This window comes from Hevea brasiliensis, chromosome 17 (genome assembly GCF_030052815.1).
Source record: "Hevea brasiliensis isolate MT/VB/25A 57/8 chromosome 17, ASM3005281v1, whole genome shotgun sequence".
In the NCBI taxonomy this organism is placed as follows: Eukaryota; Viridiplantae; Streptophyta; class Magnoliopsida; order Malpighiales; family Euphorbiaceae; genus Hevea; species Hevea brasiliensis.
The window spans coordinates 14,523,450-14,547,573 of NC_079509.1; the positions used below are offsets into that span (position 1 = coordinate 14,523,450).

Genomic DNA, 24,124 nt, shown 5'->3' on the forward strand with positions numbered 1-24,124 from the left:
ATGTTGTGTTAAATAATGTCTTATTTTGCTCAAACATGAAAAATGATTATGTTTTATAAAGATAAAGATTTGAAACTCTAAATGTTATATGTAAATATAAAACTAAGACCTTAAAATCTAAAAGCTATAGCCCTCCATGATTCAGCAAGAAAGATTAGTAAGATGATCCTTCAAACATATTCGGTAATTTTGTTTTAGGACTCCATGATCCTCATGCAACTATTTCATGGGAAATCAAGGCTCCTATTCATACACTCAAGAACCACAAGCTAGACTTTTCTCATATTGCTTTCTCCTCAATAAATAGGAAAGCTAATTTAGTTGCAATATACGTGGCTATCATATTTTTTTTTTACAATTGTTTTCCTTGTAACTTACTTCATTTTATGCAAGCAATTTTGAATTGTCTTATAATCTCCTATGCTTCTTTGACATTGTAATTCAAATAATTTTGATTGTAAAAAAAATAAAGAAACACAATTTGCAAAATTTTTGCAGATATTTTAAATTTAAGGAAGTCATAACACAATTAAATATTTCTAAAAAATGAGAAAAATATCATGACAAAATCTTTAATCCACCAAAACAATTTCATAATTTAAATCTACTAATATATACATTAGGCTTTAAGATAACACATCAAAAGGGTAATCACTTCATTTTTTTTCAGTCACTATAAACTACATCAAGTAACATCCGAATAAAACTCCCAAAATGATCCCAGCAACAAATCTGTAGAAAAAAGCACTATAATCCAATTTTTTGGACTCCATATTTCTTAACTGCAGATTACTTATTGAAGGAGATTCTTCACGTGGGTCTTCCTTTCCAAATATTAAGAATTTCTTTGACTCCATATTGATTGTCGAAAGATATTGTTGACATGGCTCTTCATTACCCAAAGTTGTTGAGATTCCAGATGAAGCAACAAGAGACATTCCATCACCACCACGATATGAATTCATAGGCAGATTGTTAGCATGATTGAATGCATGCAAGGCCTCCTCCATTGTGTCATATGATTTGTACAAGCTCCTGCTTACACCAATAACATGTGGGGCGCATTCTTGCCATGAGGTGTAAATCCCAGGTTGAAGACCATGGAAGACTACATAAAATTTTTCTTTTCTTCTATTGCTTGTGAGCCTCATATTTTGAGAGAACAGTAGGATATGAGAGTTAGATGAATGGAAGAATGAAGGTTATTCATCTCCATAAGCTATGAAGTAGGTTATAGTCATAAAGAGTTTTCATGGAAGCTTTCAATTTTTAGAGTTCCAACAGCTGCAAATATATTAATTTGACATTGAAAAATGTTGTTTGGTGAGTAGATATTAAATGAACAGACTTTATAGTTAAGTGGCTTATAAATGAGCTAAATGGCTCACAAGTCACCCTAAATGGCTTATATCTTAAAAGGGTAAAATGTTAATAAATTTCAATTTAATTACCAATATGCCATTTTGAGCTAGCTCAATTTGAGTCGTGTAGTATTTTTGTTTATATAATATATCAAAGTAGTAAATTTTAGTGCTCTTTCATATATAAAATTTCATTTTTTCTATGTTAATAGAGAGTGGAATTCTGGAATACACAATAATTTCTCAGAAAATATACAAAGATTTTCTCTTTAATAAAATTTCAAAATTTGATGATTACAAGATGAGACCTGTAAAAAGGGAAAAACTTGAGGATCAAGTGGATCCGCATTAAATATAGAATAATAGGGATGGTAAAGTTATTTTATATAAAAAAAAATTAAGTTATTTTACTAAAATATCCTTTAAACTATTTTTATGGGAGAGTGCAGATATTTGAAATTTAAATTTTAAATTGTGTCTGTTGTATTAATTATAGTTACAAATTTCAATACAAATTAGATGTTTCATTTACTTTCTCTCTCCTCTTTTCTTTAATTAACGATTTTCTTTTTTTTTAACTAAGTTTACACATTTTAAAAAAAAAGTTATTTATGTAAATTAAAGAAACTTTAAAATAAAAATAAAAATAAATAATATACTTTTATTTATTTATTTTTATTTTAATGTGTAAATTAATATTAAAAAATACAATATATATTACTTTATTATAATTAAACAAATGATCAGTTTGAATTGAAATTGATTAAATTAACTCAATTAAACTAACAAAATAAATCGATTAAATTGATTCGACTAATATATATATATAATAATAATAATTAATTAATATTATAATTTCAAATAAATTCAATTGACTTAATTAAAAAAAATATTTCATTTAAATAAATTATATACTTTTACTCAATTGAATCAATTAAAGGATTAATTCACTAAAACATATGATCAATCTAACATGTCACATATTTAATTGATTCAGTTGACTAAAATATATATTCAATTGAATCATTTAAATGATAATTGTTATAGTAGATCCAAATATATATGAATAATGTGACATAATGTGATATGTCGTATACTCAATTGATTCAATTAACTAAAATATATATTCAATTGAATCATTTAAATAATAATCGTCACAATTAACTCAAAATATATATGGTGAATTAATTCAATTGATTTAATTGACTCAAAATGCATATGGTTAATTGACATAATATGACATGTTATATAATCAATTAATTTAATTTACTCAATTAAGGGCTAATAATAATCGTCACAATTGACTCAGAATATATATGGTCAGTTGATTCAATTAATTCAATTGACTCAAAATATATATGGTCAATTAATATAATGTGATATGTTACATAATCAATTGATTCAATTTACTCAATTAAGAGCTCAATTGACAAAAATATATGATTACTGTAACATGTCACATACTCAATTGATTCAATTAACTAAAATATATGATCAATGTGACATGTCACATACTCAATTGATTCAATTAACTTAAATATATATTTCATTTAATCATTTAAATGATAATTATCACAATTAATCTAAAATATATATGATTATTGTGACATTGTACATAATCAGTTGATTCAATTTACTCAATTAAATGTTCAATTGACTAAAGTATATGATCAATGTGATGTGTTATATACTCAAAATAATTCAATTGATTTAAATATATATTCAATTGAATCAATTAAATGATAATTGTTATAATTATGATAAATGTGATATTACACATAATCAATTGATTCAATTAACTAAATTAAAAGCTTAATTGACTAAAATAAATGATTGAAGTGACATGTTATATACTCAAATTGATTCAATTGATTTAAATATATATTCAATTGAATCAGTTAAATGGTAATTTTCGTAATTGGCTCAAATATATATGATCAATGTGATATGTTACATACTCAAATTGATTTAATTGACTCAAATATATATTCAATTAAATTATAATTTTTACAATTGACTCAAATGTATATAATTAGTGTGACATTATACATAATCAATTTGATTTAATTGATTCAATTAAAAACTCAATTGACTAAAATATATGATTAATGTGACATGCAACATACTCAAATTAATTCAGTTGACTCCAATATATATATTCAATTGAATCAATTGAATTATAATTTCGTAATTAACTTAAATATATATGATTAATGTGACATTGCACGTAATCAATTGGTTCAATTGACTCAATTAAAGCTTAATTGACTAAAATATATAATCAATATGACACGTCAAATACTCAAATTGATTTAGCTGACTCGAATATATATTAAATTCAATCAATTAAATTATAATTTTTGCAATTGATACAGTCAATGTGACATGTGACAAGCTTAGTTTATTTGATTGATTAAAATGTATATTGAATTGAATTTATATAGATTTACTCAAATCAAACAAGCGTATTAATTTATCTGTCACTGTCTAATTCAATTTCGTATCATAGATTAAATTTAAATTAAGTTTAAATTGAATAATAATTAATTAATTTAATTTAAATTAAAATCATTTTTGTTTAAAAATCAAATAACTAAATTTAATTAAAGTCAAAAATTATAATTAAAAGTGAGATGAACAATTTGATTTAATTAAAATTAATCCTAACATTAACCGGTCTTTTTTTTTTAACTAAACTAGTCAGATTAAAGGGCAAAAAATTGGACATGTTGTACCTTAAATGTTTTATGTAATATACATAATTTTTGTCAATTGGTACAGAGTTGAAGAAAAAAATAAAAAAGCCTCCAAACGATAAATACTGGCCAAGAGAAAATTGTTTCATAACAAATATTGGCTAAAGGAAAAAGCACATGTGTATTATACTGTTTAAAACTTTAATAAAGTAAAATTAAAATAAATTTTTAAAATTAAGTATATGTTATTAAATTCAAATAATTATATATGTTTTCTTTAATGTGTGTAGAGAAAATACGTGTAGAGAAGAAGTTTATTTTTTTTTCTTCAAAATAAAAGTATAATTTATTACTATTTACTAAAAAAGAAGATGTAGTTGAAGGGAAAGTATTGAAAAAGAAAAGAGTAAAGGATGGAGGGAAATTTTAGCTCAAAAAATATAAAGGGTAAATAAGACATTTTATGTTGCCGAAAATCCTTTGATCCACATTAATTATGGATCCACTTAATCCCTCATCCCTCAATCATGATCCTTGTAAAAAAAATCAAGAAATCCAATAATGACGAGTCAACACAATAAGACCTTTTAGATCAAAATAATTAATATTATGTTAAACTTTACTTGAAGGAATTTTTAACACATTAATATCTTCAATCTCGCATCTAATGACTGTCTGCTCTGGTATCGCTTTCTGCGAAAGCGATATCAATCTGATGTTGAGAGTCATGATGTCGTGAGGAAAGGAAGAGAGGCTTGGGAGGCATTTCAATTACATCAACATTTCCAGATAACATTTCTACCACTCTTTTCATCGAGGGACGATCTTTAGGATTTATTTGAACGCACCATAGACCGACCATAACCATCTTCCTCAATATGCAAGCATCTTCCACCACAAGCTCTATCTGATCTCTACCATTCCCTTGAATACCTTCAACTAATAAATCATGTATCCAACCTGGAAAGTATGCTTCACTTGAAGAGCTTTTTAGATTTAGTTCAGCAGTGTTTTTTGTCCCAGCCATCTCTAATAGCAACATCCCATAGCTGTAGACATCAGACTTATGGGAAGGTTTGCCAAGTTTTCTCATGAAAATTTCAGGAGCAATATAACCAATGGTTCCTCTTACACATGTCATTGTTACTGCACTTCTACTTCTAGAGTAAATTTTTGCTAATCCAAAATCGGAGATTTTCGGATTGAAATTCTCATCTAGCAACACATTTTGAGGCTTTATGTCGAGGTGAAGGATTCGTGACTCACAGCCATTGTGCAAGTATTCTATTCCAAGAGCAATTCCTGTGGCAATTTCAAGCATCCTGGCAGATCCTAGTGAAAGCCTCAACCTTTCATTAGTTAGCAAGTCCCCTAGTGATCCATTAGGCATGTACTCATAGATGACTGCTTGTTTTGAACCATTCCAACTAAAACCCAATAATCTTATAACATTCACATGACGTATCATACCGATGGTGGCAACTTCATTAACAAAATCACTGCCATTGTTGTTGGAATTCTGCAGCAGTTTGACAGCGACAAGACGACCGGCTGATAATAATCTGCCCTTGTAGACATTACCATAGCCTCCTTCACCTAATTTTTCTCTGAAGCCATTGGTCATCTTCTTTATATCACTGTATGAAAAGTTGGTTATCAAAGATGATTGATAGGTTTTAACAAATTGCTCAACGTTTTTTCTATCTTCAGTACTTTGGTTATTCATCTTGAAGGAAGGCAAAATTCGTTTTCTGAAGGCTAGTACCAGTAGAACAATGATAAGCAGAATGAAACAGCTCCCAATGGAAACGCCTACAAATAGGCAACAAAAGCTTAATGAAAGCTAAAACTATTTTTGATATTACTGGAAACACCTACATATAATAAGCTTCTGTAGCCACTTAATTTCCTTTTAGCAAATTTATTTGATAATTTTATTTTTTTAATACATCAGAAATTTGTAGAAAGGAAGATGGGATCTAATATTTAACTACTCCAATGATAAATAAAATACTCAACTACTAACTCAATGGCATTTATTAATGAATTAAAATTTAATTTCTATATATATGATTCTATGCATCATGCATGGTTAGACATCCAAGTGCAATGCAAATAATTAAACATTTAAATTTATTTTTCCCCTGGGTTAAAATAAATAAATAAATAATAAATAAATAAATAAAAGGAGTTGCTTCGTTATATACCTAATATAAACCCCAGCTTCTTCCAATTTTTCTTTGAGCTTCCCAGCCTGCAAAGTGCAAGGACTTTATATTAGTGAAGGGTTTAATGGTCTGCATCTTGGAATCGGATTTGCGATCCAAGTTTCTGCCAATGCAATGCTTATGCAATTGAACTTAGAAGAATAGATGTGCTAAGGCTACACCACACTTCGGGGCCTAAAGAAATTGCTAGATCTTCTATGATCAATCTCTCCTGAAGACATGCAAAGCCTTGGAAAACACTTTCTTCACTAGTGGGATTGGAGTTGGGAATTTCTTGAACAGCCTTTTAGTGACAATGGTTGCTAAGATCTCAGGGAGAAGAGGAGGCGAGCTTTCTCTGAATTATTGCTGTCATTTTATTCTCCTCTGATTTTTCGATGCTGGGGTTAGTTGTTTGACTTGGTTTTGCTTTGCTGGTGTCTTCTTTCTTATTTTTATTTCGTGCTTTTTGGGACCATGCTTTTTTTTTAATGACAAATATCATTGTACCACATTTTATCTTTACATTGTGCAGTTGTATCTTATAATTTCTCCATCAATTGGTCTTGATTTTAATGTTCTCTGCTTCAGGTTTTCTGATTTTATTTAATTTAATAAATTTTTTGCATATAAAATTTTTTTAAAAATGGTTATATACAAAAAGGAAAAGAAAATGGTTAATCCATTTTGAAATCCTAAATTTCCAATAACATAGAGTTTAGAGTTAGTAAGAAATTCATTTGTTGAATTTTTAAAAAATAATAATAATAAAGTTCAAAGGTGAGGAACTTATATACGCGTATGGAAAAGTCCAAGCTTTCAGTTTCAAAACTCATAGTCAAATTAGTGCAAGTGATTATGTCAAAGATTAATTTTTTATTTGTATAATAAATTAAGGAGAAAATATAAAATATATAATAATATATTAGAAAATTTATTATTTAGTCTCTAAATTTTTTTTATTATTATAACTTGGTCTATATTTTAAAAATTAAATGATTTAGTCCCTTACTTATACTTTCGTCAAAATTAAGTCATTCCATCTAATATTATTATAATTTAAGTGAAAAACAAATATACATTTTATTCAATCAAGAAAAATTCAATCACTAGGGTTTGATGAATATCTTGATTTAGTCTTTATATTTTAGAAATTGAACGATTTAATCATCTACTTATGTTTTTTTTAATTAAAATTAATTATTATCAAATAAATTAATTATTTATGTTCTATAAAAAAGAATTCAAGAAAAATTTTAAATAAAATAAAATAAAATAAAAATAAATTTTAATAATTTCAGCTATTATCAAATATATGGATTAAATTATTTAATTTCTAAAATATAAAAATCAAGGTATAATATCAATCAAAATTCAGGAATTAAATAATAAATTTTCTTTATTAAATAAATAATATATTTATCTTGACATCAATATTAAATTAGAAGGGCATCTGATTTTAACAGAAATATAAATAAAAATTAAATCAATTAATTTTAAAAATATATAAACTAAATTATAATATCAGACAAAATCTAAGCAATAAATAGTAAATTACTTAATATGTTTTCATCCTGTATATTAAACAATAAATTTTCAATAAATAATTAGGTTTCCATACCATTAGCTACCACTTTCTTTTTTTCTTTCTTTCTTTTTATTTTGGGCAAAATGGAAAGAATCCATTAGCTGTCACTAACAACTAGACGACTCTACACGGCCTACACCTTCGCTGGATTGAACTTTAATTTGAAAAAGGGTGTTTTCATTGCTAATAGCAAAATAAATAGAATGGCAACAAGGCCGGGTGGGGCAGAGATTACTCATCTCCTCCTCGATCCACAGAAGTTCGAGGTTAGGGCAGAGTATTCCTCTACTAGGTGTGGAGCGGTGTGGTTCTTCTGCGGAGAATTTTTTTTTTTATTTTTTTATATTTTAATATATTAGTATATAGTATAAATTTATTTATTGAAAAATAAAATTAAACTAAAAATGTTAATTTTATATATTATTTTAATAATATATTTTTATATTTTATTAAAAATTATAATATTTAAATATATAAAAATAAATTATTTTTTTAATAAAAAATAATAATATATTATTATACGAGACGAGTTACGGAGCAGGAAGAAAGTCTTTCTATCCCGCCCTGCATAAATCAAGATTAGAGCGGGATAAAAAAAAAATTAATCAAGTTCAGAACAAGACGGATCGGGTTGGGAAACTTTTGCCATCCCTATGAATGAATAACTACGTAAACCTAATTTTAACCCAATCCAAATAAAAGAGACTGATGGAAGAACATATATAGAAATTTTGTCCGTTCTGAAGTCAAATCCAACGGCGGAGGGAGGTCAAATTGCTGTATTAGTAACGCTCAAGGAAACATAATAAATCATAAGCCTTACTGTTAATCATGTCATACGGTTAATCACAAGTTAATGACAATGAACTTGACTTAATTAGTTAATTATCATCTCAACATAAATGCTATTAATGGCTTCTGAAATAAGCAGTTGATAGAGGGTAAAAAAAAGCCGCAATGAATGCTGTTAATGAATTAAAGAATTAAAGAATCAAAGAACTTACTTGTGGAAGCTAGCAATTCCCTTCAAGTTATCATCGAATCCGCACCGTCCTCGTTTTGAATTACAGGTTATGCAGTCCGTAAAATTGGGCCAAGTCAAAGGAAACCCATCCGCCAACATATCAACCAGTTCAGTCGAGGGATCAAAAGATTCAGAGCCACTTCTATTCAAGAATAATGCGTAGCTTGAAATAGAGACAGGTACCATGATCAAATTGCATCCGCTTGGTGTTTGCACAGGGCTGAATTCTGATGGACGCCCTGGACTGCCATTTTTCCAAATATATAGTGCAGTACCGTCTTTACGTATAATTACTAACCATCTTATCAAGAAATTCTCGAGAAGGACCTGGACAAGAAATTAAAGTGAGGTTAAAAGTTCCCGGAAGGAGACTAAGAGGGGCTATATAGTCACTAAAAATTGTAAGGTTATTCAAAGAAGTGCAGTGGCCAGCCGTCAACTGAGTGATAAGTTGGGTATCAACAACAGTGATCAAGCGATCAGAGAGATAGAAGCCTTTGACTGAGAAGAACTTGCCGGAAAAAATGATCCCTGGAGACTGTTCATCATAACATGTGCAGTGGTAGCCGGGAAGGCCACAGCTTCTGGGGCCTGAAACGTTAGAGAAGGGGAAAGAGAAGGTGCTGTTGCCACACTTGAATGGGGAACAAAGGTCATAGTCCGATGCGTTGTTTTGGGATCGGATATGAGAAGGGAAGGTGGAGATAATCAGTGATATTATTGCCAAGGCAGAGAGAATACAAGATTTTGGAGCTTGGGTCCACATTTCTTTGCTCCAATTTGTTCTGCTGACTGAAGGGATGTGTATTTTATTTACCGTTTGTGTACGCTTCTCTCTTATATTCTCTTTTTCCTTTATAATACTTTTCTTTATTCTAGAATTCCATGGCCTTCTTATACCAAAATTGTTATATTTGAATTGATTAGAATTTTAAATGTCGTTTTACCCAGACGATTATGGACCACAAAAATAGGTTGAAAATAAGCTACTTTTTCTGACTATATTTTCGTGATTTTTTTTTTTGGAAAATTAAGGTTTTATATGGATTTTGTTTTTTTTTTTTTTGTTAATAGAGTTTTTTTTTTCTAAGTTTAAAAGATCTATTTTCATAATTTATTAAAAAATTTTTACCTCAACTTATCTAACAAATAAGATGACTTTCAGTCAATTATATCAATCAAATTTCTTAAAAGTCTAGATGAACAAATTAATTTTTAAGTAATTATAAATATAAAAATGAGCTTATATAATACCATCAATGTGTAGATTTTTCATCTGCATATATCAAATAATAATATTCTGTAAATATGAAAAATTGTATGATTACTGCTTGTGGTTACATAGTTAAAGCAGTGAATAATGTATTAGAACTTGAAATTTGGCTTGGTGCTTAAAGTTAATATTTTTAATAGATATTAGATAATTTATTTAATATTTTATTTATTGACTGAAGGATCACTCCATTCAATAATAATAATAATAATAATAATAATAATAATTATTATTATTATTATAGAAATACTTCTAGATAAGAGTTTATTGTATAGGAAAAAGGCTTCAATATTTTGCATTTGTATTTATCCCGCAGTTAGAAGAAAATTGGATAGGAAATATTTTTAAAAGGTTCCCAATATTTTTATAACCTATTTATAAAATTGTCACGACTTGAACCCATGGACAGGATCAACACTAGGACCTTAATCGGCATAAAGCCCTCGAGACCTATAGTAAGCCTTACTAATCCCATATCCATAATCAGGGCTCAAAATTAAGGCCTATAATGCAAATAAAATCAGATAAAATATTATATTATATTTTTATTCGGATTAATTCAACCCGATAACTATTAAAATCTAAAGTCAGGGGAGCCCAGCTCAACCCTGAATCAATCAATTATAAACTATATAAATATCATAAAAATTTCATTTATTGATATTAAAAACTTAAATTAAAATAGTCTCCAACAAGGCTCATCTTACTGCTAACATATGCGGAGTTCTAAATTTCAAATTTAGAAAATAATAAAACAAATAAATAACTGATGCTAAACCTGCGAGGAAGAAAGCAAGTTACTCTGAAAAAGAACTCCTCCTGTAACCTGGAAAAATGGCGAACATGAATAAGCGTTTGACTCAGAGAGTAAATATTTATTTTACATACAATCTCTATGACTATCTAATTCTAATGCATCCTCGGAAATGAAATATATCATCTTCATACAAATCATATTAAGTCATATCAAAAATAATCTAGAGTACTCAAACACCCATATCAAATCCATACTTATACATATATGGGTAGCTGATCCCTCTACCTAGCTCTCTTAATCCAAGGCTTGCCAGCGAGATCAACTTAAGCCGAACTTTCGCTTAATAATCCATATGTGAGGGTCAGCGAGATCAACTCAAAGTCGTACTAACCTTGACTTCCTCAAAAAAAGGACCGAGTCCCAAGCAAGACTAGCTCAAGCCGATTTGTCTGTTCTACCCATATCCATATATACCACATACATACTCACTCATACACAAAACTCCATATTATCAAAATATAGTAACCAAAGCAATATTATTAAGTATAAATGCAAAGCAGGGCATGCCTAATATTTAATTACATAAATATAAATATAAGTGATATATAAGCATGCCAGAAATATAATAATATTGAAATTGTAAATAAAATAAATATCTACTCACAACACTTAAAAGGTTACTGCGGTGGCTAGGCAAAGAAAGAAGGCTGTCCAGGTTCACCTAAAAAATATATCAAATTTATTAATAAACAATTTAAAAAAAAAATTATAGAGAATCAAAAGACAGCCCTAAGGTTTTGCCGAAAATTCGGCAGAATTCCCCTTATACCTAAGACCTACCCATCCTGTAAAAAGTTTCAAATAATACTTTTAATTCTCAATTTCCATAATCACATCTCATCAACATTATATAGCCCCTCCTGGGCTCTCCAAATCAGACAATAGTCATAAATTTGAAAAATTATGTTTTAATCCCTATAATTGACATTTTATAAAAATCCACTCAAACAAACTCTAAAAATTCTAAAATTTTGCCCCACTGTCCTTAATAAGATTATAAAGCTATTGCAAAAGGAATTGTAATTTTCTAATTACCCATGAATATTTTATGAATTTTTATTCAAGAATATTACTTAATTCCATAAATTTTTAATAGCTAACATATTCTTAATTCAACCTAATTCAACATTCACATATTTAACTCTCCATTCTCAAACTTCAACCAATCATATAAAATTTAAATACCATATATTTAAATAATCTTATATGCCCATATACTAAAAATCTAACTAAAATCCATATATATTTTTTTCAAAAATATTCTACAATCACTCAAAAAATTAATAAATACCATAGAATATCTCTAAATAATTTTATTTTAATCTAATATTTTTTTTAGAATTTTTATCCAATTTTTCCTATTTAAGAAACACTGCATTTAAGCCCCACATATTGAGAAATAAGGAAAATATTCTTACTCAAAGCTTATTTGTGTCTCAAAAATTCCAAAAATTTGTGAGAAAATCTCTGGAAGTTGATTCATTCCCAAAGCTCGAGCGGAGCCACTGCTAGAACCATTGCGTACGGTGGCTGACCACAATGGCCGCAGTCGCCGGCAACATCTGCTGGATTTGATCATACCAAAATATTCCTCTCCTCATCCTGAGTCCAAAGGTGGTCTTGGATTTCCAATCCAACGATCGGATCGTCTTGGATCTAACAAAAAAGCTTAAAAAATCTCAAACTTCTCTCCTTCATATCTCACTCATCCGACCACTAAATGTTGCAAAATGGGTATCAAAAGAAAGCTCTTGGAATAAACTTTCCAACGCCACCAGAATTGACTTGATCGGACGTTGGATGAGGCCGGAATCCGAACGGAAAGCCGCTTCCCACTGTGCGTGCATTTTCTCTCTCCTCCCTCACTTGTCGTCGTTCCTAATGCTGCTACCTACCAGCTGGTGGCTTGCTGACGTCACTCGGGGTGGGGGACTACTTGCCGGCGGTGGTGGTGGGTGGTGGTCGCCGGCAGCAGCAAAAGGAAGGGGAAGAAAAGAGAGTGGTGGGAGGGAGAGGAAGAAGGTAGGGGAGAAAGAGAGAGAGGGAAATCATTTTTTTTTTAATTGCTGTTGCAGCAGCTGACAGTGGGTGTAACCCACTGCTACATGCCACTGTCACTTTTCACTTTTTTTCTTTTTTTTTTTCTAATTATAAACATGAAGAAAATAAGATAAATAATATTGATAATAATGATACTAAAGATAATAATCAAATTTCTAACAATTTCATCAAATCATTAAAACTAAGGTTAAGAGTAATACAATAATAATATATTTTGTCAATTGATATAATGTTAATACTTAAAAATAATCATTTAAATGAAAATTAGATTATTAAATAATTTATAAAATATGTTTAGAAATAATCCTTAAAATATATATTTGAAAGTTTTATAAAAATTATAAATTAGTTAGATGATATCAAAATAATATCAAAATACTATATATATAAAATATGAAAGTTACATTTTTTTTTTTAAATTTGAGTTATTACAAAAATTTTGAGATGAGTAAGGATAATGATAATTCTCCCATCTTGTGTAATTGAATTAATATTATGAATTAATTTGATCTCCCATGCTATGTGTATATAAACAGGGTGGAGATGAATCCATGATCATTAATTTCATAGTTGATTCAGTGGTTAGGTTAGTCTTCAGATTACTTACATCAGCTATGAACAGTGTGTGTAGAAAATATAAAAATTAGTATGTTTATAAAAAATTATCATAGTATTATCAAAAAGAGTACGCATTTTTCGGTTTTGTAAGTATATTCTTAACCAATTAAAAAAAATCATTTAATATTTATAGAAAGTTATTATGAAATTAGATTGATTAAAATTTTGGTAGCCTTAAACTTATTTAAATTCTAAGTGTTGATACAATCCTTATAATGGATTGTGATAATTTTTAATGATTCTAAAATAATAACTAAATCCAAATTTAATAAAGGAATCGAATGCATGTAATTAAAATATTTGATTAAAAAATAATTGAAAATAAAATATTATTATTATTATTATTATTATTATTATTATTATTATTATTAATTAAAAGAGAAAATTTTATTTAAATATGCTATGATTTTACCCTTTCAACACTAAGAGCTAAAAAAAAAATTATTTCATTTTAGGATATGTTTTAAAAAACACTGATGTGTACGTTAAAAATTATTTTTTTATATATATTAATATGTGAATTTTATTAAATTTAAATTTTAAAAATTTAATAATTAAAAATTAATATTAATAGGTAGATCTCGACAAGCTTAAGGATGGCATCGACTTAGGTAGATCTCGACAAGCTTGAGGATGGCATCGGCTCAGGTTTTGGGTTTGACTCACCCGAAGCGGATCAATGCTTATTATATCGTTAACAAGCACTATTATCAAACTAAACCGAATCGAATCGAACTGAATTAAATTATATATTTTAGAAATTGAATCGAATCAAAATGGGTGAAAAATCAAATCGAATTGAACCGCTCTATTTTGGTTTGATTTGATTTAAACCAATCAGTTTTGATTTTTAATTAATTTTTTAATTTAGACTTGATATTCAAGTTATTTGGTCTAATTTTAACTTTGGTTTGAACCTAATAACTATTAATCAATGAAATTAAACAATTAATATATATATATAATTAAATATAATTCATAAATTTTTCATAAAAATAAATCAATTCAAAAATCGATTTGATTCGATTTGAACATATAAATTATTATTCGGTTCGGTTTAACTAATTTTTTTCTCTTTAAAACCGAACCGAATCGAATCGAAATAATTAAAATTTTTATAATATAAAATTGAACCAATTAAATTTTAAAATTGAATCGATTAAATCAAATTGACTCGATTCGATTTGAATCAAAATCTGCTCGGCTCTAATTATGATACCGTTTCTAAGCAGATGAAGAAGAAGAGCATAATGAATTAGGGACCTCTTCGTTACTCTGCTATGTGTGCTTCTCTTTAATTTGCTCCCGCCATTAATGAGAGAGAGAGAGAGAGAGAGAGAGAAATATGAGACCATTTGTAAATAATAAAAGTTATAAAGATCTTAAAGTAATTCATCCATAATTTTATTATTTTAATATTATAATTTAAATTTTATTTTTTTAATTACATTTAAATTTTGAAATTTTAATTTGATGATACCCATATATTGGCATGTCAACATAAAATAATTTTTAATAGGAATAAAGTATAATTTCCTCCTAGTACTTATTGATAAGGTTAAATTTAGTTCAATTTTAATTTTTTATTTAATTTAATTTATAAATTTTAATTTATGTCTAATTTATTAAAATTTTTAGGAAAGTGTAACTCACTCATCATTTTGATGCGTAAGTTGCCTTTTTTTTTATTTTTTAAATATTTTTAAAGTTAATTATTTTTTAATGTTAATTACTTAGTTAATTATTTTTAATCTTAATTAATTAACTATAATTAGTTATTTTTATACTTTACTTTTTTTAGTATTAATTAATAAAATGAAAAAAATAATATTTTTATATTTTTAGTTTTATTTAATTATAATTTTATAATTTTAAATTAAAAGCATGGAGTACAAAAATCATATTTTTTTATTTAAATAATTAAAATTAATTAAAAATTTAATTAATTTTATGAAAATATAAAGATATTTTCTATATTTTCAGTTTAATTAATAATATTGAATAATAAAAATATTATTTTTATTTTTTATTTAAATAATTATATAGTATAAAAATAATATTTTAATATTAAAAAAATTATTAAATATTAAAAATTATATATATTAATCAATTGTGCTAATTTGAACATAGACCAAAATTTATAAGTTAAATTAAATCAAAAATTAAAAATTGACTAAATTAAACATCTTCAATAAATACAAGAGATAAATTGAGTTTTATTCCATTTTTAATATATCAAGTTAATATTTTACCCTCTTTTTTTCCCATACACACCTGCCAGGAAAAGAAATATACATTTTTTATAATAAAAAAAAGAAATTCTTCAAAGGGATAAGAGCAACTGTGCTTCATGTATATTTTTCCGGGTACAAGGCCCTGAATAATATATACATAAGTTCTTCACAATTTGTAAATGCAGAGGGATGGAATCAACAATTAACACCATATCCAAAACAAAACCAAAGAGATCGAATATGGCACAACAAATTGGCTTTAACCTAACAACATGTTTTCACTTTCTTCACCACAAAACGCGTCTACTTCCATTGCATTTCCCTCATGGATCCTCCATGGCAAGACTTTTCAGCACCCTAAGCTTGCGTGATCTGTTGATGTATTCTCCATCTCGAAACTGTTTGATGCGAAATCCAATTCACTGATATCACTTTCACCAATGGAGGCAATGTCAATCTCATGTTGCAATCGAGGAGGAGAAAACAAGAAAGGCTTTGGAGGCACTTCAATGGCATCTGCATCCCCAGTTAACATCTCCAACACCCTTGTCATCGAGGGACGTTCTTTAGGGTTTATTTGAATGCACCATAGGCCTACCAAAACCATCTTCGTTACTATGTTAGCATCCTCATGTTCATAAGACTCCAAGTTTTTCTGCTCAACCAGCTTATAGATGCAACTTGGGAAGTATGCTTCGCTCGAAGTGGTTGTGCCTGGTTCGATACGATTCTTCCCTTCGAACATCTCTAGTAGCAGCATCCCAAAGCTATAAACATCAGACTTATGAGAAGCATTCCCAAAATTTCTCATGAAAATCTCCGGAGCAATATAGCCAATGGTTCCCTTTGCATTTGTCATCAACACTGCGCTTTGACTTCGAGAGTATATTTTTGCCAATCCAAAATCAGAAATTTTGGGATTGAAATTCTGATCTAGCAACACATTTTGAGGCTTTATGTCGAGATGAAGGATTCGTGACTCACAACCATTGTGCAAATACTCTATTCCATGAGCAATTCCTATGGCAATTTCAAGCATCCTTGACATTCCTAACGAAAGACAGAACTCTTCATTGGATAGTAAGTCTGCTAGTGACCCATTAGGCATGTACTCATAGATGAGAGCTTGTCTTGAACCATTCCAGCTGAAACCCAGTAAGCTTATAACATTAACATGGTGTATTCTACCAATGGTGGCAATTTCATTAATAAAATCATGGCCTATGTGGTTAGATTTTTCGAGCAATTTCACCGCAACAAGGCGACCGTCTGATAAATTTCCCTTATAGACATTTCCACATCCTCCTTCACCCAATTTTTCTTTGAAACCTTTGGTCATCTTCTTAATATCGTTGTGGGTATAGTTGGTTAGCAACCCTGATCGATACGTTCTAATAAACCGTTTAGTATTTATTCCTTCTCCTGTATTTTGACTCTCTGTCTTGATCAAGGCAGTTGAAATTCGCTTTCTCATCAAGGCTACAACAATAATAGCCGTGGCTGAACATCCTGCTGCAACACCTGCATATATGCCACAAAGCTTGGTGATCGATAAGCTTCGGGGCATACGTATGGAGAAAAAGATGAACAACCAAAAACCAAAAATAAAAAATAAAAAATAAAAAATCGATCCTTTATTTCCTCCAACCACGCATAAGCTATATGATAATTAATTGTTCAGTATATATACTTAATGCACATGCACTTGAAATAATAATAATTAATTGTTCACAATATGACCCTGCCCTTTTTTCTTTCAGTTTTAGTGTACATCTCTAGATTCATAATTTCAGTGTACAAGCAGATTTACCTAAAATGAGCTCCCACTTTATCCATTTCTTCTGACATTGATTTCTGCAAGGGTCACAAACAGACAATATTATTAACTTGGTGGTCAATAGAATAATTGTCATGCATATATCAATTGCAGAAACTTGACAAGAAGACGAGACATATGCAGCTAACAAGAGGTCGCAATTCGTTGAGCCCGACATGTCGGATTCAAATTGAGCCTGACCCAACAGCAAGTTGGGTCGACCATAAGACTGAAGAAAAGGATTTTCTGGGACCCAAAGAAATGTGAAAAAGAAGCAGCATTTAAGTAGATTTATGTACCCACACCTGCAGAACCACACAAGCACAAAAATATCTAACCCGGTTAGGAAAATGTATGTGTCCCATATTTTAATTATTTGACTCAGTTTTAAATGTCACCAATGCACATAATTAATTTGACAAATCAGATCCGACAAATCAAACGGCTGCCCTCTCTCTAAAGAAATCAAACTGTTGCCCTTGTGATACCGGTAGCCGTTGCTAGTTGTAATAGTTTCCTTTATTAATATGCATAGAAAAAAATTATGAATTATTAAATCATCCTACTACATTTCTCTAGCTTCTTTTGTAATAAATTATTTTAAAAACTTAGTTAAATTCTCACAAAATTATATTTAATTTTTATTTTTTAAAATATTTTTTTAAATCTTTTATTTTAAATATGAAAATTGATAAGAAAAATCAATTAAAATAAACTTTTGTAAAATTTTAGATTCCAAATAGAAGGTAAAACTTTTATTTGAATTAAATGATAACGAAATTTATTTTAAATGAGATTGTATGGACTAATTATTAGAAAATTCTAAATTATCATAAATTATATGAGACTATTAAATCTCAAAGTCGAACTTTAATAGAAGTCAATTATACTAAAAAAAATTCTAAATTATCCTTTTGTTAAACACTGTTATCCAAATTTCAATTGGGCACAGTGAATGTGAAACATATCAAACATTTTTTAAGGAGAAATTTTAATTAGAAAATAATATTTTTCACGCCACAAATTATATGATAATTGAAGTAACATAAATTATATAATGAATCGGTTATTTCACATAGACAATCCTGCATGGAATGGCAAACCAATCATGAAATGACAATTAATCTAAAATGGATCTCATAAAATTTAATTTTATCCATATATTAAAAATAGTTTTCTTTTTCTAAATTAAAACCACCTTTTTATGCTTAATTGTCCTTATACTATTGGTTTGTCATTCCATGTCAAACGCTGACATGGAATTGCGGTTGTACTATATAATTAGGCATTGTATCATTACTACACATTGGTACTAGCTACCAAAAATCATGGATATGAGATTGCAAAATAGATAACTTACTGGAAGATAGGAAAAATAACTTACTCGTGGAGGCAAACGATTCTCCTTAAACTACCATCAAATCCACACCGTCCACCTGTCGCATTGCAGCTATTACACTCCTCAAAATTTGGCCAAGTCAAAGGAAACCCATCAGCCAACACATCAACCAGCTCAATCCTATGCTTCCTATTCCTATCGATCAAGAACCCATAGCTAGCCATTGACACAGGAATCCTGATCAAACTGCAACCCTTCATGTTTAACGAAGGGCTGAGTCTGGGTGGATCAAATTGACTCCCATTCTGCCATAGATAAAGCGCATCGCCACCTCTACAAGTATAGTTACGCACTACCTTTTCAAGAAATTCATGAGGAAGTTTCAGCTCACCAGGACACTGAAGCAAAGAAACATTAGTGGCCCAAGGAGGGAGGCTAAGAGGAGGAATATAACCACTAGCCATTATTGTGAGATTACGTAACGAAGTGCAAGAGCCAGCCATCAAGTCCTTGATAAGTTGCATATCAATGACGGTGATCAATCTTTCTGATAGAAAAAGATTTTTCACCTGGTAACGCCTGCCAGAAAGAATGATGCCGGAGAGAGAGGATGATTCGTCGCAGGCGATTTGGTAGCCAGGGAGGCCACAGTCTTGAGCAGCTAAACCGAAGGTAAGAAGAGAGGAGAAAGGAAAGGGGAAGGTAATGTTACCACATTTGAATAGAGAGCAAAACTCGTAGCCTGAAGAGGTGGTGGTGTTATGGGAGTGAGTGGAGGTAGGGATAATGAGTAACGATAATATTGTGATGGGAAGGAGAATAGGGGAAGGTAGAACGTTGAACACCATATCTGAGTAATTTGGAGATTGTGGTTCCCTTCCTGGAAAATAAAGAGAACATAAGCAAATATTTAACTAATCACATGGCAATCATAGGTAGAATTTATTTGTCCGGGGAAGGGAACGACTTACAAGTTTGACTAATGGACTACATGATTCATGTGATGGGCCATGGCATGAAAATACATGCCATTAAATACATTAACTACGGGAGAATATGCTACACTAACCCTATGTTTGATACTTCAAAACCATTAGATATTTCATCAGTTTTGTTTAGAATTAAACATTAATTACATAATATAATTAATTATATTTTAATTAATAGGCTAAATGATTATATCAAATATATACATGATTATTTATTTTATATTTTTTATTATCATTGTCATTACATAATCACTATTAGTACCATAACTATATAATCATTGCCGCCATCACCACCATTCAATAATCACCTCCACCACGTAGCCACTAATACACCACCACGATTACCGCCATCATCAGATCTCTATTCACCATATTTGTTGCCACTCCACTTGATCACTACTGTAACATCCACCATTTTTTTATGGGAAATGTCGATGAAATTTAGGGTTTCACGAATGGTGGAAATAGTATTAAGTGTTTGTATGTACTATAATTGTTATGTTAAAGAGTTTAAGAGCTGGTTTTCTTGTAAGTTAAAGTTTGAGGTCTTTTTTCAGGCAGTATGGACTTTGGTAGTCTATACATGGGCTTTCGGTAGCCTCAAGTTGGGCTTTCGGTAGCCTCAAGTTGGGCTTTCGGCAGTCAAAGGTATAAAAGGTTGAAATGACCCGTCTTTCTTCAAAGGAAGCTCAATCTTTTTCTCTTTACCAACCCCTTTCTCTACTGTTACGTGCAAACTGAGTTTTGAACAAATCCTTCTCAAATTTTATTCATTTTCACAATCTTTCTTCTTTTGATCAAGTTTGGTGTCTTCAATCCTATTAATGTGTTATAGCAAAAGTATAGTTAAAACTTCAAGGAATGTAAGTTTCTACTTGCATGTGAGATTTTAAGTAAATGTTTCAAGTTTCTTTGGATCTTATTAAAGTGATTATATGCATGAGCTCTAGTTTTGTGCAAGGAGGTGGTAGTTGGGTTGGAATTCCTTCTCTTTTAGAAATTTTGAGTTAGGATTCTTAAAGGTTAAGAGAACTATGGATGCATGTTGTGGTTTGGTTTCTTAAAGTTAGTATAGTGCTATAGTTGGAACTTATTTGTTGAGTTGAAGATTTGGACATTTGAATTTGTTTTCAATTGTTGGAAATCTTTGAAGATTGATGGGTTTTTGTTATGAATGTTCAAGTTTTGTTTGATTCATGTTGATGTGTTAAGCTTAAAAGCATTAATTAGTTAGTTTATGGCTTAACTATAAATTTGAATTGAGTTTTTTTAGTGTTAAGCATGTGTCGATTTTGTTTTAGGGAGGAAGATTTGTTGCAGTTTGAATTGAGACTTCTGAAAATTTCTAGGTTCTGCTACTGAGAACCATTATTTCAGCAGCCGGAGTGGATACTGCTTCTCAAAGTTTTTTTAAGATTAGGACTTTAGCAATCAAAGTTCCTTATTTCGGCAGCAGAAGTAGTTGCTACCTGCTAATGACATTTAAGGTTCAAGACTTTGGCAGCCAAAGTAACTGTTACCTATCGAAAGCATATAAGGTTCATGACTTCGACAGCCGAATTTGCTTCTGCCTATCTTATTTCCCTTTTTATTTTAAAGCTCTAAAACTTATTTTTATATCCCAAATAAACCTAGAATAAGTTGTATGATGTATGTATAGAGTTATAAAGATTCAGACAACTCATTAAGGTCTGTCTTTTAGAGGATCGAACTTAAGAGACCCAGAAAGCTACAGTTAAAGAATAGCTACTATTTGTGTTTTCGGTGTTAATAGGTTATACGAGATGAGTAACACTAACCCTAACAAATAATAACTTCTTTAATTAATTGTAAATTAATTCATGACCATTCACATGCATCATTTCATGATTTTATTAGGTTGTATGTATCTAGAATATAAATATATTGTATTACTGCATATATAATTGTTGATGCTCGATAGATATTGGATGACCCACTGATTTCCCTTATGATGTGGATATGTTACAAATATGTTATAATCATGCATGATATAATGTGGTAAGATCACGTGAGGCCTAATAAGCCCCTGACTCACTATTTATGATAGAGGAAGACCTGAGGAGCTCCTTTATGAGTCGGACACATTGGTTATGTTATGTAATAAGAGAAAACCCTCTTAGGAGCATCTTTATGAGCTGAGCACTTTGGTTATTAGGAAATCACTAGTAACAAGTCTATCTGATGTCAATTGTTCGTGTTGTGCAAACTCATATGATTGATGTATTGCATATGTATGAATTGAATAATATGATAAATGGAAATTAGTTGGTTTAGTCACTAAGCTTTCCAAAGCTTACATCTTTCCCTTAACCCCAGGTGAAGTGTTACAGGATTAGAGATATATACTAGAAAGGATAGCAAGAACCTAAAGTCTAGCAAGTTTTACATGTATGATTTAAGTTATAGTATGTCAATAGTATGCCCTAGAGCATATTATTTAGTATGTATCTTGTACATCTTTTATTAATAAAAGGCATTTTCATTTTTCCATTTATATAATATGTTTATGTGTAATAGAAAAGGTCCATTGATATTTTGTTAGAAATTCTATTCTTAAGTTGTTAAGAATATGAGTGATAGTACTTCTAGCACAAAGTATCATAAATAGATTCACAATCGAGGATACTTCACAATAAGGACATGACTTATCCAGTAAAATTGTATTCATGTTTGTTCCCAAGTTATTTATATGAGATGTAAATAAGATGGAATGGTGAGTCTCGTGCCATATAACAAACATGATAGGCACTTATACATGATAAGTAGGTCGAACTAGTGACATTTATGACAAGCACATAGAGTTTACTCTTGTCAATGTATTGTCATAAATCATATCAGTGCATATAAACTTTAGACCTGAGATAGCACAGTTATCTTGTATGTAGGTGGTTTGAGTTTGATACTGCTTTCATACTTGTACTGTGTATGGGTATATGGGCATGTGTTGGCTCCTACTAGTTATATATGGAGGTAGGTGTTGATCAAGATAGAATCTGTTCCTCTAAGTAAATAGGGATAAAATCCCATGTTCATTTAATTGTTCGTGATGTTTCAAGTTCCTAGCCAGGACAGATAGATTTAATCAGAAAAGAGTTTTTGATGAGAAAATCTTTTTAATCAAGAACTGGAATTAAAAGAGAACATAATATTCATAGCAAATGGAGTTTGACATAAACTATGACGCCAGCTCGAATTGAGATTTTATAACAGAGAGATTCTAGTGCATGGTAACATATGATTATAGGTTCATTTAAGGTAAACCTTATTACTGATTGGGTGGCCATGGCTTGCTATGCTAGGTGTTAACCATGGTTTATGAGGTGCATAAAATGATTTAGAGAAATCATTTATGGTAAAAAGAGTTCTGATGATATTAAGAGTTGATATCATGTCTCATTGCCAATTAGTAATGAGCCTAGTAAGTCACACACATACACAAGTAATTACCAAATTAAATATGATTTAATTAATTAATTAAAGAGTTTAATTGATTAATTAAATAGGTTTGGTTTGCAATTAGATTGCAAAGTCCCTAGCATGGCTTGAAACCAAATCTAAGTTATTGGATGTATAATATAAGTTAAATTTATATTTAAAGTGTTTAAATATGAATTTAATTAATGAGAAATTAATTAATAGATATTAATTAATTAATTTATATTTGATATAAATTGATTAGAAGAAGAGAAATAATTATTTTGGGTTGAGAACTCAAAATTAAGACACAGAGGTATTTTGGTCATTTTACAGGATGACATGTGACACCATGAGATGGTGACACATGGCACTACACAAAAGCTTGTCAAATATCTTTTAATCATGTAAGATGATCAAAGTCAAGATTAAATATAGGTTTGACACTTGGCACAATGTGATTGGGTTTATTAAACCTAGAGCCAATCAGAAGGTGACATGTGGCAAGGGTTTTAAGTGGTGACCTAGCTATATAAGTGTAAGAATAAAAGAACAAACACACAATCTGCTCATTCTCAAAAGGTGCTCATTCTATATGGTGCTGGTTTTTGCAGTGGCATGGAATTTATTTTTGTCTTCCTAACTCAGTTGCATCTTTTTTTCTTA

The 24,124-nt window shown here is 29.6% G+C and overlaps 3 protein-coding genes across 3 annotated transcripts; all 3 read right to left on the reverse strand.

Annotated features, from left to right (window-relative positions):
* Window positions 1-680: 680 nt before the first annotated feature.
* LOC110659496 (uncharacterized) lies at window positions 681-1,151 on the reverse strand. The gene has a single exon (XM_021817455.2). The coding sequence runs from the start codon at window positions 1,149-1,151 to the stop codon at window positions 681-683; it is 471 nt and encodes a 156-aa protein (XP_021673147.2).
* Window positions 1,152-4,519: 3,368 nt separating this feature from the next.
* On the reverse strand, window positions 4,520-9,693 carry LOC110656705 (LEAF RUST 10 DISEASE-RESISTANCE LOCUS RECEPTOR-LIKE PROTEIN KINASE-like 2.1). The gene is given in 4 exon segments (XM_021813618.2): window positions 4,520-5,869; window positions 6,265-6,311; window positions 8,857-9,159; window positions 9,161-9,693. Coding segments are annotated over 4 exon segments (1,980 nt in total). The 5' UTR covers window positions 9,643-9,693; the 3' UTR covers window positions 4,520-4,721.
* A 6,284-nt stretch (window positions 9,694-15,977) lies between these two features.
* LOC110649940 (rust resistance kinase Lr10) lies at window positions 15,978-19,935 on the reverse strand. The gene is made up of 3 exons (XM_021804699.2): window positions 19,080-19,935; window positions 17,690-17,733; window positions 15,978-17,400 (listed from the first exon to the last, which is right to left on the reverse strand). The coding sequence occupies exons 1-3, from the start codon at window positions 19,880-19,882 to the stop codon at window positions 16,229-16,231; spliced, it is 2,019 nt and encodes a 672-aa protein (XP_021660391.2). The 5' UTR covers window positions 19,883-19,935; the 3' UTR covers window positions 15,978-16,228.
* Window positions 19,936-24,124: the final 4,189 nt, after the last annotated feature.

Coding starts and splice junctions, on each gene's coding strand:
- LOC110659496 (XM_021817455.2), bottom strand. CDS start 1,151: ATGAGGCTCACAAGCAATAGAAGAAAAGAAAAATTTTATGTAGTCTTC.
- LOC110649940 (XM_021804699.2), bottom strand. CDS start 19,882: ATGGTGTTCAACGTTCTACCTTCCCCTATTCTCCTTCCCATCACAATA. Junction 17,734..19,079: donor AGAATCGTTTGCCTCCACGA/GTAAGTTATTTT, acceptor TGACCCTTGCAG/AAATCAATGTCAGAAGAAAT. Junction 17,401..17,689: donor AAAGTGGGAGCTCATTTTAG/GTAAATCTGCTT, acceptor GCATATATGCAG/GTGTTGCAGCAGGATGTTCA.